At 44.4% G+C, this 18,501-nt stretch overlaps 1 protein-coding gene across 3 annotated transcripts in view; it reads right to left on the reverse strand.

The window, feature by feature from the left end:
* Nucleotides 1-2,767: 2,767 nt before the first annotated feature.
* The window catches only part of KIDINS220 (kinase D interacting substrate 220), a 100,384-nt gene continuing 84,650 nt past the window's right edge, over nucleotides 2,768-18,501 (reverse strand). For all 3 annotated transcript variants that reach the window (XM_075269091.1, XM_075269090.1, XM_075269089.1), the window contains 4 exons: nucleotides 12,067-12,204; nucleotides 11,832-11,930; nucleotides 8,132-8,365; nucleotides 2,768-7,151 (listed from right to left, as the gene is read on the reverse strand). In XM_075269091.1, coding sequence (XP_075125192.1) covers nucleotides 5,913-7,151; nucleotides 8,132-8,365; nucleotides 11,832-11,930; nucleotides 12,067-12,204 — 1,710 coding nt within the window. In that variant the 3' untranslated portion in view covers nucleotides 2,768-5,912. The remainder of the gene's footprint in view (nucleotides 7,152-8,131; nucleotides 8,366-11,831; nucleotides 11,931-12,066; nucleotides 12,205-18,501) is intronic.

The following is an 18,501-nucleotide window of genomic DNA, read 5'->3' on the forward strand; positions in this document are numbered from 1 at the left end:
CATTATAACATTTTTTTTTCAAATGTAGACTGTGAGCCATATAGGGATCAATATCACATATCAATATGTCTTTGTAGATTGGTAGGAAATCCACACAAACACGGGGAGAACATACAAACTCCTTGCAAATGTTGTTCCTGGCGGGATTCGAGCCCAGGACCCAGTGCTGCAAGGCTGCAATGCTAACCACTGAGCCACTGTGCTGCTCCTATTATAACATTATTATCCTGACCAGGGCTGGCCTTGGCATGGATGGTGCCCTATCCGAGTCTCTCTCTTTTTGTTGAATGGTAATATGAACCCAGTTTTGCAGGTAACCGGGCGGCCATACACCATCAGTGCTCACCTGACTTCACTCTCTTAAGATCAGCTGTAGTGAAAATAACATATGTATAAGATGGTTCAGTTTAAGAATGTAAAAAAATACACATACACATGTGCACATATACACAATACAGGTATACTGTATACACACAGTGATATACACAATCATACACATACACAGACAATTACTACACCTGCTTCCATGTACAGGCTCATAGGCGCTGTTATCGGAGATTTCATCACCAACTCATCTTCTAGGGCTTGGAGATTGTCCTGTGAGTGTGGGACAGAAGAAGAGCGAGACAGAGGGAGATGGTCCCCACACCAGATAACCTGCACACGAAGAACTATATAAGGGGGCGACCTCTTCATGATAGATATAAAAGTGCCCTGTACGTCTGTCTAGGTTGTACAGTCCTAAAGCAAGCCCTGATCCTGACCTCCATCTGAAATCAACCCTCATAGTAATCTTAACTCCATAATGTGTTCTAAGTTCCCAGATCTTGTGAACCAGTGAAGATCCCAATGTTACAATCAGAAATTACCTTTACAGTGACCTCCTACATATACAGTAATGGCGGCTAAATAGTTATGTCCGCCACCCACAAATGTGCCAGCCATAAAGTGATGGCCAGAGAAATTTCTACTACAGCAGGGCTCTTATACACTGTCTACCAATAAGTATTTGGACACCCATGCAAATGAAGATATCTGCGCCCGTGACGTACATCACGCCTTCTGCCGTTAAACAGGAAATAGTATTGGCATTAGTCACATGCAAGATGCCACGAAGTGCAGAGTTGTCCGATTTTGAGATAGGAGTAATTGTGGGGTACCACAGAAATGGTCGATCCTTAAGGGCCATAGCAAGTGAACTGAATTACCCAAAATTGACAGTGGCCTATGTGATTACGAAGTGGAAGGTGAACAGTGATTGTGGGAATATGCCCAGAGTTGGCAGACCCCCGAAACTGGGAGATAGAGAGCGACGAGTGCTGGCCAGAGGAACCGCACCCAACCGATGGCTCACATACACCAGGAGTGTCACCAGGCATCCAGGAGTATTGTGTCTCTCAATCCCATCTGTAAGGAAGCATCTGCTGGCGTCTACCAACTATTGGATAGGAAGAAATGTGGTTTTTCTATTCTACCACAGGGGTCCAAATACTTATTGGTAGACAGTGTACTATAACACCATGGGGGGAATTCATCCGGGTGGGCGGATTGGTCTGGTGGAAGATGTGTGTAATACACGATGAAGCAGGTTTGTGGCTATTTTTTTTATGTAGATTGTTAGCCCCACATAGAGCTCACAATGTACATTTTTTCCCTATCAGTATGTCTTTGGAATATGGGATGGAAATCCACGCAAACACGGGGAGAACATACAAACTCCTTGCAGATGGTTTTTTGCCCTTGGTGGGATTTGAACACCAGGACTCCAGCGCTGCAAGGCTGCAGTGCTAACCACTGAGCCACCGTGTGGCCCCCGGTTTGTGGCTATTTTGTACCAAAAAACTGGTGTAAAATATTGATAAATCCCCTTCTCTTCCCACACCCTGTCTCCACCATGGACCATCTTCTATGCTACATAGTTCTAATTATTGCAGACCATGATGGAATACATTTTCTACGGCTCAGGTAAGACATTATGACAATACTAAATATCAGAGTTGTGGCCCACAGATTACTGTCCATACCAACCTGTGGTCTAATGTAATAAATGGAAATTTGATCAGTTTCGCAATACGATGCCCCTCATCAGATCTAAAGAACATTTTCACTTGGTCTCCACTAGTTCCATACATGGTGCTTTGTTGGACCATGTAAAGTACATCAAACACCTACATCTATCTACCTGTAGTACTCTTCAGCTCCCACCTAGTTTATGGAGCTTTTGGAGGTTGTCCTCTACTGCCTGGCTCATTGGCTATCTGCAGGGAAGCGGGATATCTGGGATGGTCTAATATCCATGATTTCTAATAGTGTACTACATTATTATTGTTTCCATTGCAGTGGGTTTTAGGACACAACTAAATTACACTAAGTAATAACCACAGTACTTACATTCAGTGCAAGTGGTAAAAAGTCTGAAGAAAGTGTTTCCCACCACAGAGAGGAGCAGAGACTCAGGCTTAGGATGATGCTGGAGCTAGATAAGAGCTTTCAATCACAACCAAAGAGCTTTACTTACATCAGTACATGTTAGTAATTCTCTATGTATGTCCTGCATGACCCTGGGGCAGTAAAAGACTGTTATGGCACAGATTCTCCTCTACTCACTGTGTGTAGTATACATCAACTAGTCTCCCTTAACAGCTCAGAGAGAGCTACAAACTACATTTAGAGCCTGCCAAAGTGCTAAAATTGAAAAATGTAAGTTACGGAACCAAAAAAAAGTCACCTGAAACGACAAGTACGCATTAAAGTCTCCAATAAAGACATAAGACTGGTTCCATTAGTGATCATTTAGTCAGATGTTTTATTTCCAGTTTTCACAACATCAAACCATTTACATCACGTTTGATAGATAATTCACAATACTGTCATGCAAGCTCCATAGACAGACAACGACTTCCCGGTAGACATGATGCAGTATAATGGAGGGGGGCAAACATGGTACCAAAACGCTGCCCTGTCAGTCTCTGGAACTTAAAGGCATTGTCCAGGATTCTAAGCTTATAACTATATTTGAAGGACACAACAGAACTGTGATGTTGCCTCACTGTCTAAGTCACATGACACATGGCCATATCCAATGGCTCTTGAGAAGGATGACCATTGGATGATGATGTCATGATGATGTCATGGCCAGGTCAGGTTTTGTTTTTTTTGTTATAGAAGGTCTGGAAAGTCCTACCTTTTCTCCACCAGGTCAGCAGTACTACTTACTCTCCTTTCTGGTAGACCATGTATCATTGACTACAGGATGTTCTACGACCCCCTCGCCGATACTGCATCATAGGAGCACTGTACATCAATATAACACCACAGTAAGCAATGACCAATAAGTAGTGATATCAAACACTGCAGATACACAAGACAAATATCCAATGTTTTGCTGCATGCGTGTATAAGGAACATGACACATGGTGGCTCTTGAGGAGATCTGGGTGGACTGGACTTCAGGAGATCCTCTGTCTTTTCTTTCCAAAAATTTTAACCCATCCTGGTAGAATGGAGAAGGCAAAATACCCTAAGAAAACGTTTCCCTCATTTGTACTAGGATTCGTTCCAAGAATTGATGAAACGAAAGGCGTACATGACAGTGGATCCTATGAAGAAGGGCGATGGTGGACAACAGAGTGTGTTGAACCCTTTCAGTGGACACCAAATTCCTCACCATTTTCCTCCATGTGAACGGACGGACCCTCAAGATGTCAACAGTCCTCTACAGATATCTAATTACTGTGTATGACACCCAAAGGAGATCACATTTAGCTTTTACACCCCAGATGAGATACCACTGATCAGAAGAACAGAACCCGACTCTTCACTCTATGGTCAGCACATCAACACATCTAGAACATGCAGTCTAGCAGAAGACTATATTGTGTGAGGGCACGAACACTTTCCTGGTGTCACTAATGTTATGGCACAGAGACTCAGGTCTCTACAGTTACAGACTACGACTACGTGTGAGGAACAGCGAGAAATAATAAGACAACTGACCCTGGAAAATATTTAGAACCAATAGAAACAACGATGACTCCAAAACGTTACCACAACACGTCTACTACATAAGAATGGCAACATGGAGGGGGGAAGCATTCAGGAGGCCTTGTAAAATTCTTTACACCCTGGTACATCGGATAAAAGGCTGAGGCTGTGCCGTAATATTTCCATAACCTAATTTTAATACTTGGTTTTAAGATCTTATTGATCGCTAAAGAGAATTAGTCTAGTGTTCATCGATCTATGGCTGTCTGGCAATCTCTCAGCATGCTGGAAGATGTAGTCCTGCTACAGCTAGACACCTATAGATTGGAGAACATCGGCATAAGAGAGAGCGCGGCTGAACCCAAACATCTTTTGTGTATATGGTGCCTACAGACTCCCCCCTGATGTCCGGGAAGGAAGATGACGGATGATGAATCTTAACATGCCCACTTTTTACATTCCCTTTGAGAGATAAGCTGGAGCAGATGTGCTTGGCAGCATCTTACTGTTCTTTCCTCTGAGAGTCGGAAGGGATAGTCGTTGGCCAAAAACAATATACTGCTACAGTCTTAACACCACCCAGTCTGTATGACATCCGAGACATATGATGGTACAGTAGGACCCCATAGACCTCTCCGTGTAATGTATAATGGCACCTTACAATCCCTACAGGATCAACACTGTAGGGATTGTAGGGTTATAGGTTGGACTTGATGGACTAATGTCTTTATCCAACCTCATCAACTATGTAACTATGTAAGCCATATTATAGTAGTGTCCAAGATGTCTAACATGATGTCTATTCAATGCGGAAGATCTAATAAAACTGGCATTCTGTACGCCAGTCTTAATAAAGTCCCAACCAGTTTTAATACCACCTAGATTATAGTATATTTGTCAGGCCGAGACATCCCCACTCCAGCCTGCCATCCGAACAGGGTGCATAAGGAACAATGTGGCACTTCTTTGGTGCAAGAAAGGGTCATGTGCCAATGATTGACCACATTTACACCAATCTGCACCAGAAACCTGGCAGAGTTGGGTTAGTAAACACCCCCTAATATGACCATCAGCCTTATTTCAGGTACTTGGATGTGGAGATGTCTACAAGGAATTGGACTCTAATACACTTAAAGGAGCAAATAAATGATGTAGACAATGCAATGGTGACATAGACAATGTGTACAATGATGGATTTGCAGTTCTGTGTATGTGGATGAGATGCAACAACAAAACTGAATACAGAGCACAATAGATTCTTCTAGTCTTAAAGGGACACCATCAATAAAATAAAATAAAAAAAGTTTCCTTTGTAACATGGCGTCAATGGCTCCTACATCTGCACGGTGTTAACACATCTTTATATTGCCTGTCTGGACTGTTCTGCTTCTGTTTACACCGAATATTTAACAGGGACTCGAGGCTCCAATTCTCCAAAGCCAATGTCCGCTTCCACCAACACAACCGATGACAAGTCCTCATTTATTAGTCCCGGGTAGAGATGAGCGGCCAATTCCACCAACCAACAGAACATAATGAGCGAATTGCATGATTGCATGAAGGCAAATCACTAATATGGTGAATGAAATTCCCCCAATGTTGATGTGGACTTCCCCCAAGACACACATAGAAAGTAACTAAAAATATAATGACAATGTCCCTTTAAGTAAAACGAGACGGCAAACCAGATCTTCTCCTCTCACAAGATAAAATAGAGTTGGGCCTAGAGCCGATGAAGATGATGGGATTCTGTGCTCTTTAACATGTTACTTGCTGGTTTTTGCACTTAAATATTTTCCAGGTCATTTTAAGGAAGGCAATGTTAAGGACCACAATCTGTTGGAGGCTTTTAGGGGGCGAATGATGAAAAAGGATGCTGGATAGGATGAAATGAGCACATGAACAGGCTGGACAGATGGAGACTGAGTTTAAAGGATACTCTCTCGCTCTTCGGCAAATCCGGCGGTGTCAGAGGAGGTAACGGTGTGCAGCTCTGACGTATCTTTAGCCAGCCGGCTGTACCCTGCACGTTGACCTCTCTTATGGGTCATGCGCTTTAGGTTTTCGTTGTGTACTGGGCTGGACCCTGGCACCACAATGATTGGAGACTCTTCTTTTGCTTCTGCTGTTTCATCGAAGTTTTGGTTGCCGGTGTTATTGTTGAGGGTCACTGTACTGGGAGTGCGGTTGAGGTTGTAGTTCTTCTGGCAAGTTGGCCAATTCTCCTCCGGACTGCTGGCTATAAGACTGCTCTCTGATGGGCTTTTCTTGTCTTCAGAGCAGATTGACATGCGTGCTATGGAAGGGTCCTGAAGACCGCTCAGACTATTGGGTATTCCCCGCTTACTACGCAAGCGGTCATCCTCAAGCTCTATGAGGTTGGCTTTTTCCATCTGGGAGTCATCCGAGCCTTCGTTGTTGAGAGAATGATTTGGTGAACTTTCATTGGACCGGACACCGGAATCAGATGAATCTTTCTTGTCGAGGATAGCGTCGGAAAGATATTCCTTGGCCTTGATGAATGTTCTCACGGGCTCTGCTGCATGATCAGTTACTTTCTTGTCTGTAGATGAATCTGGCTTTTTGTCTTTGCCATCTTTAAGAAGAGGGGTGTTGTCGGATTCCTCAGGCCCGGACTCGTCTTCATCGCTTGGGAGTTTCTGATAGCGCATTCCACTTCCTTTAAGCTTTATATCTGGGGCTTGGAAGAGGCTTGATCTTTCTGCACTCTTCTTACTTGGAAGGAGTTTGGAACCAGACTGGTCAGACTTCTCATCTTCTTCAGTGATGGGGTCTAAGGGAGATGCATCAGTAGTGGACACGGTTGAGGACGTATAGTCAACAACGTCATTCCTCTTCAGTAGGAAAGGCTTCCTTCCGTCTTCTTGCTTCGGCTCCGCATCTTTTGATTTCTCTTGTTCTAAGGAAGAGTGCAAAGAGCTGACTGATGTACTCTGCCCCATGTAGAACGCACTGGAGCTCATTGGAGAAGATCTGCCACTTATCGTAGACGACCCCACTCCCCCTTCGATTTGAGCCATCTGAGCGATGTACTCTCTGTAGGCATCTCTGTATTCAGCCTGCACTTTGTCAGTCAGCTTTGAGATCTCATTGCTGGACTCTTGCGAATTAAGACTGGATAAGCTTGGGGTCCTGTGTGCTCTGGCCTGAAACACAAATGTGGAACACAAATATTAATGTAATACCATTGTCCTATTTATATAGCCAATTACTAGAAAGTCATTTAGAGAGGTTTATAGCAAGAGCTCACACCAACACCAGTGTTGATGGTGCCGATGTTGTCATCCATATGCAAAATTTTCTCCTACACAGTGGCATACACTGTCACCAAAACATGGCCCCATTGACTGGAAAGACTAAAGTTGGCCATAAACATCAGATAACTGTTGGCCAAGTGCTCATTCGACCAAGAGCAATTCATCCAGAGACTGCCATATATGTGCACACTTGGCTCGACTGGGCCCACATGTGTTCTCAATGGTGAGTAAGCCCCTGCCAGATATCTCCAGCACCTTACCTCACCTGTGAGCGACTGGGTAGTTTAAATCCAACTGTCCCATCCTTCTTAAGCCCTTCAGATTCAGTATCAGTGAGGATCCCACCAATCGGACCCCTACCTAACCTTTCTGTAACTGGTCCCCTTTAAAGAGGACCTTTGAAGTCTTCCAAGATAGGGCATGTTATATACCGTCAGCAAAACTGATGGTGTGCTCTCAGTTTTCCACATATATGCCCTGGTTCTGAAGATATCAGAGGGCTGGCCTCCTAGCCCAGCATACTCTATGCAGTACAAGTCTATACTCAATACTCAGCAATAACGTTGATCTATGAGGACGGCCTCTCTGATAAGGCAGAAATATTGGTAGCCAAAACTAATGGCACCAATATCTCTGGAACTGGGGAATATATCTGCAAAACTGAGTGAATTCAGTGCAACATCAGCTTTGCAACAGGTGTTAGGATGCAAATGGTATAGAACATGACAAAAAAGGTCCTCAAGGAAGAAATCAATATAGTGAATATCTAGCGAATCTACAATTTTTCAGATGACAACTAGACAGTGCAATCCTTTCACTGTTCCCGCTCAATGCCGCCATTCCTTTCCCTGCACGGTATCTTCATTTACCTGCCAGTTCATGGCGTTGATTCGTGGCGCTTCCTCAAAACCAAGTGTGTTCAAGTCTTCAAAACTGAAGCCAAAATCATAACTCTGGCTAGCAAGGTCGGTGTGAGGGATGTCTGGGTTTGGCACTGATCTCCGGGCAACGTCCCCGTGGCCCACTACAGCTCTGACCGGCTCCGCCATTCGGGCTTCGTCAGGGTGAATCTGCGGTGCTTCAGAGCTTCTCATTTCTTGAACCTTTTACAGGAGGAGGACAGCAGTGAGATCATTATTTTACACCCAGCAAACCCACTTCCAACCCAAATCTCTACAATTATGTGGATTGCGCTCCTCCCCCTTGCTCCAAAAACAAAACCTTGACAAAAGAGAGCAAAGCGAAACAGAGAGAGACTTGTCTCCAAGTGTAATCTGCGCCTTATGACTCCATCTGGTTATGGAGAGATCCCGACAAAAGGCTCCAGGAAGACATTTCCAAGAGAACAATTAAGTCTGAATCATTTTCTTACCATCGCATGCAACGCTGTAAATACTTAAGTCACATCATCATGACTGCATTCAAGATCATATCAATATCTGCCCTGAATGTTCAGAGACCTCTGCCTCGGGCCTTCCTACATCGAAATACAAGTTATCTATATTATCTGCAACTTAATAAATATGGGGCAGCCCCCAAAACACCACTACAACCTGTTACCCAGGATGATGACAGGTTCCCAGTGGCGATGTTCTAGGTTTGCAAACACAACAAGCCACCTTTGGTTTGTCTGCGCATGCGTAGGATGCAGGTAGGCTCCAATGTACATGCGACAAATGTGGCTTGCAACTATGTACCTGACCTGTAGAACCGTGATGGTGAACCGATGGTGCCAGAGGTGGCACTCAGAGCCCTCTCTTTGGGCACTCATCTATCAGATTATACTGTGTGGGGGCCACTGTGGAGCTGATTGTAGCGTGTGGGTCACTGTGGAGCAGATTGTACTGTGTGGGGGCCACTGTGCAGCAGATTGGACCGTGTGGGGGCCACTGTGCAGCAGATTATACTGTGTGGGGGCCACTGTGGAGCAGATTGCACTGTGTGGGGGCCACTGTGCAGCAGATTGGACCGTGTGGGGGCCACTGTGCAGCAGATTATACTGTGTGGGGGCCACTGTGGAGCAGATTGTACTGTGTGGGGGCCACTGTGGAGCAGATTGTACTGTGTGGGGGCCACTGTGGAGCAGATTATATTATGTGGGGGCCACTGTGCAGCAGATTGTACTGTGTGGGGGTCACTGTGGAGCAGATTGGACTGTGTGGGGACCACTGTGCAGCAGATTGTACGGTGTGGGGGTCACTGTGGAGCAGATTATACTGTGTGGGGGCCACTGTGGAGCAGATTGGACTGTGTGGGGACCACTGTGCAGCAGATTGTACGGTGTGGGGGTCACTGTGAAACAGACTGGACTGTGTGGTGGTCACAGTGGAGCAGAAAGCTCTATAAAGCCCCATTCGTATGACCATATTTTGCAGGTCTGTAATTCTGTGCAATGGTGACTCTGCACATTATTAAGGTTAAATTGCTGTGTTGGCACTTTGTGTAATAGTACGGCGCGTGTCGGGTCTGTAACTATGGCGACCGCCCCGGAGCCGGGCGGCCGTCATAGCCGCCGGGTGTCTACTGCTTCAAGCAGTAGACAACCGGCTCTAATGCCTCCGATCGGTCCCCGGACCGATCGGAGGCATTAACCCCTCCGGCGCTGCTGTCAAAGGCGCCGGAGGCGCCATCTTCCCGGCGGCGCATGGGCGCCGCCATTTTGGCAGGGATCGCCGGCTCCTGGAGCATGCTCCAGGGCCGACCCCCCGTTGCCATGACAGCCGGGAGCCTTGTTAAGGGCTCCCAGCCAGTCTGCAAATTCTCTCTTTTGCAGGCTGGTGTATACAGCCCGCAAAAGAGATGATGCTTTTTTGCAATGCATTAGCATTGTAATGCATTGCATTAGTGATCAGACCCCCTGGGGTTCAACACCCTTAGGGGGTCTAATAAATGCAAAAAAAAATAAAAAAAAAAGTAAAAAAAAATATAAAAAGTATTAAAAGTTCAAATCACCCCCCTTTCCCTAGAACAGATATAAAAGTAGTTAAAAACTGTGAAACATATACATGTTAGGTATCCCCGCGTCCGAAATCGCCCGCTCTACAAATCTATAAAAATATTTTTCCTGTTCGGTAAACGCCGTAGCAGGAAAAATAGTCAAAAGTGCCAAACCGCCGTTTTTTCACTGTTTTAATTCTGCTAAAAATTTGAATAAAAAGTGATCAAAGCAATAACATTTTCCGAAAATGGTAGAACTAAAAAGTACACCCGGCCCCGCAAAAAAAGACGCCCTATGCATCCCCGTACACCTATGTATAAAAAAGTTACGGCCGTCGGAATATGGCGACTTTTAGAAAAAAAATTTTTTAACACCGTTTTGGAATTTTTTTTAGGGGTCAAAATGTAAATAAAACCATATAAATTTGGTATCCCTGGAACCGTACCGAAACACAGAATACAGGGGACATGTCATTTTGGCTGCACAGTGAACGCCGTAAAACCAAAGCCCGTAAGAAAGTCGCAGAAATGCATTTTTTCTTCAAATCCACCCCATTCTGAATTTTTTTCCTGCTTCCCAGTACATTATATAGAACAAATAATGGTGGCATCATGAAGAAAAAATTGTCCCGCAAAAATTAAGACCTCATATGACTCTGGGAGCGGAGAAATAAAAAAGTTATGGGGTTTAGAAGGAGGGGAGTCAAAAACGAAAAACGAAAATCAAAAAATGCCATCGGCGGGACGGGGTTAATTAGTGGGTTTTGGGTTGCAGTTTGGGCACTCGGTCTCTAAAATGTTCGACATCACTGCTGTAGGACATCAATGTGGGGATGGACCAGCATGGCCTCTTTGGAGAACTCCTCTGTCCCTGTGACTCTGAACTCTGTATCCCTGTGCTTGTATAAAGGTATATTTCTGCATGATGCCGACATCATAAGGAGCCAGTTACCTTCCAAGATAACAGGATGGTGGGAGTTTGAGAGGCAAATACTTGGTTCGCACTAGTGTCACCTCCCTGATGCTTTGGTCCATCAGAGAACCAGAACAATGTGCAGGACTCCGATGCAGATGTGTACTTAGCCTCATTCTCCGTGACAGGCTCCCTTTAAACAATTTTGCACACGACAGCACCACTGTTAACCACAGGCTGTGACTGGTTTTGCAACTTTGCTTCCGTTAAATAAATAGAGCTACATTACAATACCAGATACAACCCACAGATATACAAGAGGCAGTGGAGAGAATTTATCAAGGCGGGTGTTACGCAAGTCAGTCTTAAGAAATGTGCTGAAGTAATTTGCGCCAAATTTATTAAAAAGAACAAGACTATTTCGTACAACCCCTGGCAGTCCATGTCCGAGACCTCTTATTATAGTAACAATTTATTATTCAGCTTCTATTAAGTTTTCTGGAGTAAACTGGGATAAATCTGTCAGTAAGCGACCGCCCAGCTCCATTCTGCTAAGGCCACCCACTGTAATGCCAAGTGCAGCCAAACTCCATATACAATACCACATGCCCCGCTCTATAAGAGTACCAGGATACGTCACCAATGATGCATTGCGCCAGACACAGACATTAAAGCTGGCTACACTCTGGTGATGGTATCATCGTAATTTCCATCCTTACCGCGCTCTTGAATAGATGCCAGTCACCGAAGTTCATGCTCATCTCTTTCTTCAGCTCCTCCATGCTGCACTGGGCCAGGACACGTCCATTGATGTTCGCCTGGGTGAGTAAGCAAGCAATCGAGACATAAGCCTAGTGTACATATCACAGCGAATGTGTAGACAGGATGTTTAGGATACCCCAAGTTCACCGCTGGCCCATCCAAGAAAACCAACAGTCTATAGACACTGCCTACCTTTCGGATGGTTGCGGTGTACTGAGCCAACATGCTCTGGTCAATGCCGTCAATCTGCTTGAGTTTTTCACATACGGCGTCTACGTTCATGGCTCCCAGAGCGGAAGTGTGCGCTCCGACAACATTGCTGCCTGCAACCTGCACGAGGACAAGATAGTTTAAGTTGCTGACACAATGTAAGGATCCCTGGTAACGTCTCTGTGCACCTGCCTGCTCTGCATACACACAATACCACATGTTATGGGCTCTACCGGTATTCTCGAAAGCTCAGCCCAAGTACGCAGCCCCATTTTCATGTCTGTATTCCTGAATCAACACGAACCTAGGAACCGAACTTAGATAATCATAACTATGTTGGGTTCCACAGAACCGAGGTGGATCTGGGTTAAGCCACCCACCGTATTCTACGTTTGTAGACCCTGGGCCAACTGCACTGTATAGAGATAGAACACAGAAAATACAAAGGAGAACTTTCCAATATATGGATGTGGTCAGACATTAGTTAAGCATCACTACATGACAACACCTATAAGTAGTAGTATTACTATCCTGCTACAGAAACACCACACCAAATGTAACGATAGCCGCAATGATAGAAGAGTTATAGGTAGGGGTCCAGGCTGGACCAGGTATCTACTGAAGCTCTGCCTCGTGTACGGGACACCAGAATCTGGAACAAAACTATATTTAGGGCTCCTTCAGTGGTACCAAATCCAGGACATATAATGTGCTAGACCAGGGGTAGGGAACCTTTGGCTCTCCAGCTGCTGTGAAACTACAACTCCCAGCATGCTCCACTCACTTCCATGGGAGTTCCCAGAACAGCAGAGCCAGTATGCATGCTGGGAGTTGTAGTTTTGCAACAGCTGGAGAGCCGTACGTTCCCTACCCCTGTGCTAGACTAATAGCAATCCCTGCTTCTTGCTTGGCCGGTAGTAGTGAGAATAGCAGGTAAAAAAAAAAGTAGTAGCAATAATAATAATAATAATAATAATAATAATAATAGCAAAATAATATTGCAACTTATTTTTTATTATTACTATTCAGAATAATAATAATAATAATAATAGAAAAAAAATATCATTTTAATTATATTATTATGGTTATTAACAGGAAATGAAACATCCCACAACCCAGCAGAGTCAAGTAAACTGATCTTTTTATAGATATGTGATGAACCTGCAAGTGCACCAGGGGCGGGGCCTATTTTTACAGACTGCAAGTGCTCCAGCTCACCCTCCGAAATGGCTTCAGCCCTATAGACAGAATTAACATTTTCTGTCTCTGCATCAGGGCTGTCTATAGACAAATCAAGCTCCGCCCCTGGTGCACTTGCAGGCTAATTTTTATACCATACAGAGATGGTTTATCTCCGCATCACTTCATTTGTTTTGTGGTCACTAAGGTATGTTTCTACTCCTAATAATGTCCCCCCCACTTGTATTAGGTTGTGAGGAATTTTGGACCTGAATACCACGCGCAACCTCTCGAAGATGGCAGCCATGTTGTTTCCTAATCCTATACAACCCCTTTAACCATCCATAACAAGGGAGCCTCACCAGTACAGGGTGTTGTCCATAGATGGCAGCCTGGAGCACAGGAATACGTTTGTCTACAGGGCTTCCCTATAACTACCAATGTATAGTCCTGTATCAGCGCTCGGACCTGCCTTCTACAATCAGTCACTCCTGCTATAAAATATACAGATCCCTACACTGATCCCTACAGACGCTTCCCCATAGTTATGAATAGGACATAGTCTTATATGGTAAACCAGATTAGGGGAAGGAGAGGGGTCACATGTAATGTGCAGTATATAAACAGATGCATCAACTATAAACTTTGTGAACCCTGAGCACAGTTTTGTAATCCCTCACCCCCACCTTTGCAAAACACTGGATATGTTGCCTTTTGCAATATTATTCTGTGTATAATAATATATTACAACATATACTATATAATACAGTTACATGTTCAATATGAATGTAAACCTAGATTTATTGAAGAAACATAAATAAATTGCACCAGGCGAGCCAGCGGCCAGTAGATGTACTCTAGACATTTTGTATACAACTAATATACTAATTTCGTCAGAAATCTTCCCTATACTTGACCTATGTCCTATACAAGATCTGCATCCAAAAAGTCAATACGCACAAACTGACCAGCAATAAGATGAATGGAGACAGGCTTGGCATTCCTAGGGCACCATAACCATCGCCTGATGTCGTTCTTCCAGCAGCACTTTCGTGGTACATCATGCCATGTATTAAAAATATCAAGACTACCGCCCAACAACTACTACATACACTGTAATCTAGTCCCGCCCCTGAGGAGCAGGCTGTGTTTCCTGCCTGGCTAGAAACTGGTTGGAAGTAGTAGTGATATATTTCTAGGCAGAAGAAATTCATTCTGCTATTACAGTAGACTCTGAGGACCCTTCACCACGTTCATGAACTGGAGCTCTTTTCATCCTTTAATAGCCTGGGTTCCACTAATTCTGGCATATTTGGAATTGTTTTTCTAGTCAGCACCCTTCCTGAATTATCAATGCACTTAGTTTTGATGCTCGATATGCAGCCTAGACTCTCTAATGTCTAGTGGGTGTAGTCAGGTAGGAATAGGCAGGGGGTGTGACTCAGAGCTCCAATCAGAGGCGGACAGTGTCACACCCCCTTGCTTGCTCCTGCCTGACACCACCCACTTGATATTAGAGAGTCTATTCTGCATATCAGGCTCCAAAACTAACTGCACTGATTATTTGGGAACGGTGCAGACTAAAGAAAAAATTCCAACTGGGTCAGAATCAGCAGTCTTGCCTATTAAGGCATCAAAAGAGTTCAAATTGGCGGATATGGTGAAAGGCTCTCTTTAATAGACTATCACATAATCTGATACAAAAAAAGGAATCGGTAACCTCTCCTGAGTTAGCAATTGATTTTGGGTTGTCTTCTTTGCAGGCATTCTTGGAATTGAGTTTCTCTGCCCATCTGATAATCCAGATTATTTGATAACCCAGCACTTTACCCACCGATTTCAGATGAAAGCAATTTTACTGTAGTCTACCGTAAAGTATCACTACAGAATCCAACACAACCAGAGCGCTCGGCACAGTTTCTACGTTGCCCATAGTCGTGAGTCATTCTCTCGCCAGGAGAGTAAACTTTCTGTAAAACAGGAAATTACTAACAAAATGTTTGCTTTACATAACTGGTGATACTTCACCCAGATTAGTTTATATTGGAGGAGCGACAGGAAAATGCAAAAGACACGTAATGAGAAAATATCAACCAGCCACCGACCGCCAAACATGGGACAAAACTCCGATAGCCCTACACACATGTCCTTGACTTGTTTTAGCTTGGTGCCAGGAAGGCTGCGCAAAACTATGTGCAGGGCGATTAATGGACAACTCCTCTAAGGCGACGCGTAGCCAATTACCCAGGATCACGTCTGTTTTATGTTTATTGCTCAGATGTCTTCCTTCCAGATTGTTCTGTATATTGGAAAACACTCCAGCCGGGAAGAACAGGTTTATGTGTTGGTGCTAACCTAAGATTTCCTCCTGACCTGTTTTCCTTAAAGGAATATTAAAGGGGTTGTCCCATGAACAGTTATACAAGTTTACACATAACTATTGTTTTACTAGAATCATTTTGAATAAAGTTCCCATGTCTAGATTATTACTGTTACTACTTGTTATGGCGCCCCCTGGGGCTCTTTTGATTTTCCCTCGCAATGTCCACCTTGTGTGTTTAGTGCTGGTGGTCATACATGGTCAGAAGAACTGGAGTGATCCCAGCTATGAATGGACCTGAGCTGTGACCTGACCATGTGACTAATGGGTGTGATGTCACTTCCTGTGAAGAGGCTTGAAGAAGTGCTGTCTATTCCTGAATAACCCCTCTAAAGGAAATGTGTCCCCAGAAAATTACATTTTTTAATGAATTTTTAGGCCAAACATATTTTTAAATAATTTTTGGCAAGATTTCTAAAATGTTTTCCATGTTATTATCTGTATTTTAAAAAATAGTTCTAAAAAAATCCTGTAGTTCTGACCACTAGGTTATATAATATGCTGAGACTTTCAGCTTTTTGTAGATTTCTTTGCAGCAGCAACCTCATTTACTGCACACTGACGATCACAGCGATCATGTACAGTATATGTAGTCCACCATTCACAATAGAGGATTTCACTGCTTATCTACTCCCCTCTCAGACAACAGGGCCTGCTCCAAACCATTGTATCCATGGCCCGTGGCCCTTCTATAGGAATAAGAAAGTCACAGAATGTTTTAGGCTTAGTGGCAAAAGTTGGAATTGCAAGAATTTTAGGGTTTTTTTTTTAAATATAGATATTCATTTTGAAAAATCTGTTTAACACAAGAACGTGATTTAGACAATAGGTAATTCCCTGCAACACATTCTCTTTAAGACCTCTCGGAAGACGCCAACAGTTGTCACTTTTACGGCACGAACAAGGGCGTTGTAAAGGTCTCAGATATTAGAAAGCCAAAAACTTTATTTACTAGGAAAATAACAAGCTCATTCTTCGTGGTCACCTCAATTGGACAAAAACAGATGAGAATAGTCACAGAGTTGTAAAACTAACCGCTGTATTCCAAAACCGAAAGGTCACCAAGCAAGTCCGATGACCAAGTCACGTAGATGAAAGAACCACTTCTGTTGTGCACATGACACATCCGAGTATGAAGCTGCACATGTGACCTCGCCATCATACTCTATAGAATGATGGATGGAGCATTTTTAGGAAGGACAACGGGGGAGAAAATGAGACTATTCACAGTGAAACAATTTGTGTGTTACAATTTCCTCTTTAGAGTTGGACAATACCATTATGTGGAAACCGGCCGAGCTATGAAGACAAATTCTGAGAAAAGCAGTAGTGTCACTACCTTACATAATGGGGGCCATTTAAGCAAGATCCTGAGCAGAAGCTTCAAGATATACTGCGGCCAAACATAAAAACCTAATTCAGCAAAAGGGGGAACCAAATGAACCCTCCCAAATGTCTAATAGGAGTGGGGTCCATGAACTAGGATGCATCAATACCAAAACAGGGGTGGTCCTAACCTATCTGCAGGCTGGGTTAATATGCTGGGCTCTTGTGACTCACTTTAAACCTTAAAGGGATTCTACCATTAAACTACCTTTTTTTTCTAATGAATACGTCGAAATAGCCTTAAGAAAGGCTATTCGTCTCCTACCTTTAGACGTGGTCTCCGCCGCGCCGTTCCGTAGAAATACCGGTTTTAACCGGTATGCAAATGAGTTCTCCGCAGCAATGAGGGCGGGCCCCAGCGCTGAAACATCGATGAGCGCATCCCCATTGCTGCCCGAGAGCTCTATCCTGCACCGCCTCCTTCTTCTGCAGCAACTCCGCCTCTTCTGGCTTCTCTTGCTCTTGTAGTTCTATATAAGAGCATAGAGAGGCCACCCCAAAATGGCCGCCGGCCGGCTCCTGTATTGAACTGCAAGAGCGGCTACCCAAAAATGGCCGGCGGCGGCCATTTTTGGGTAGCCGCTCTTGCAGTTCAATACAGGAGCCAGCTGGCGGCCATTTTTGGGTAGCCGCTCTTGCAGTTCAATACAGGAGTCGGCCGGTGGCCATTTTTGGGTAGCCGCTCTTGCAGTTCAATACAGGAGCCAGCTGGCGGCCATTTTGGGGTGGCCTCTCTATGCTCCTGTATAGAACTACAAGAGCAAGAGAAGCCAGAACAGGCGGAGTTGCTGCAGAACAAGGAGGCGGTGCAGGAAAGAGCTCTCGGGCAGCAATGGGGACGCGCTCATCGGCCTTTCAGCGCTGGGGCCCGCCCTCATTGCTGCGGAGAGCTCATTTGCATACCGGTTAAAACCGGTATTTCTACGGAACAGCGCGGCGGAGACCACGTCTAAAGGTAGGAGACGAATAGCCTTTCTTAAGGCTATTCCGACGTGTTCATTAGAAAAAAAAAAAGGTAGTTTAATGGTAGAATCCCTTTAAACATAAGTTTGACAACTCCTTTAACGTACCGTGCCCTTATAATTGGCTTAGAGGAGCAAGATCTAGAGAATCCCATATGATTCTATACATGGTGGCTTAGGACAGTAAGATGGTAAACGTCACTATACCTGGTAGTCTAGGGCGGTGAAGGAGTTAATTCCAAAATCAATGGGGGCCCAAAAGTCCCCCCCTGATACCTTCTTGTAGATGAAGCACCAGGGTGACCAGCTCTTCATTCACTTCTATGAGGCTTCTAGGACTTCAGTCTCCAGTAGCCCCATAGAAGCGAAAGGAGTGCCGATCGGCAACAGGGGCATTTCCCGGAGCCCACTCTATTGATCATCGGTGGTCTCAGCTGTTAGAGCCCCAGTGATCTGACACATATCTCATATCAGCAAGATACGTGTTTGTAATCACAAAACCCCTTTAAT

Source organism: Leptodactylus fuscus, chromosome 3 (genome assembly GCF_031893055.1).
Source record: "Leptodactylus fuscus isolate aLepFus1 chromosome 3, aLepFus1.hap2, whole genome shotgun sequence".
In the NCBI taxonomy this organism is placed as follows: domain Eukaryota; kingdom Metazoa; phylum Chordata; class Amphibia; order Anura; family Leptodactylidae; genus Leptodactylus; species Leptodactylus fuscus.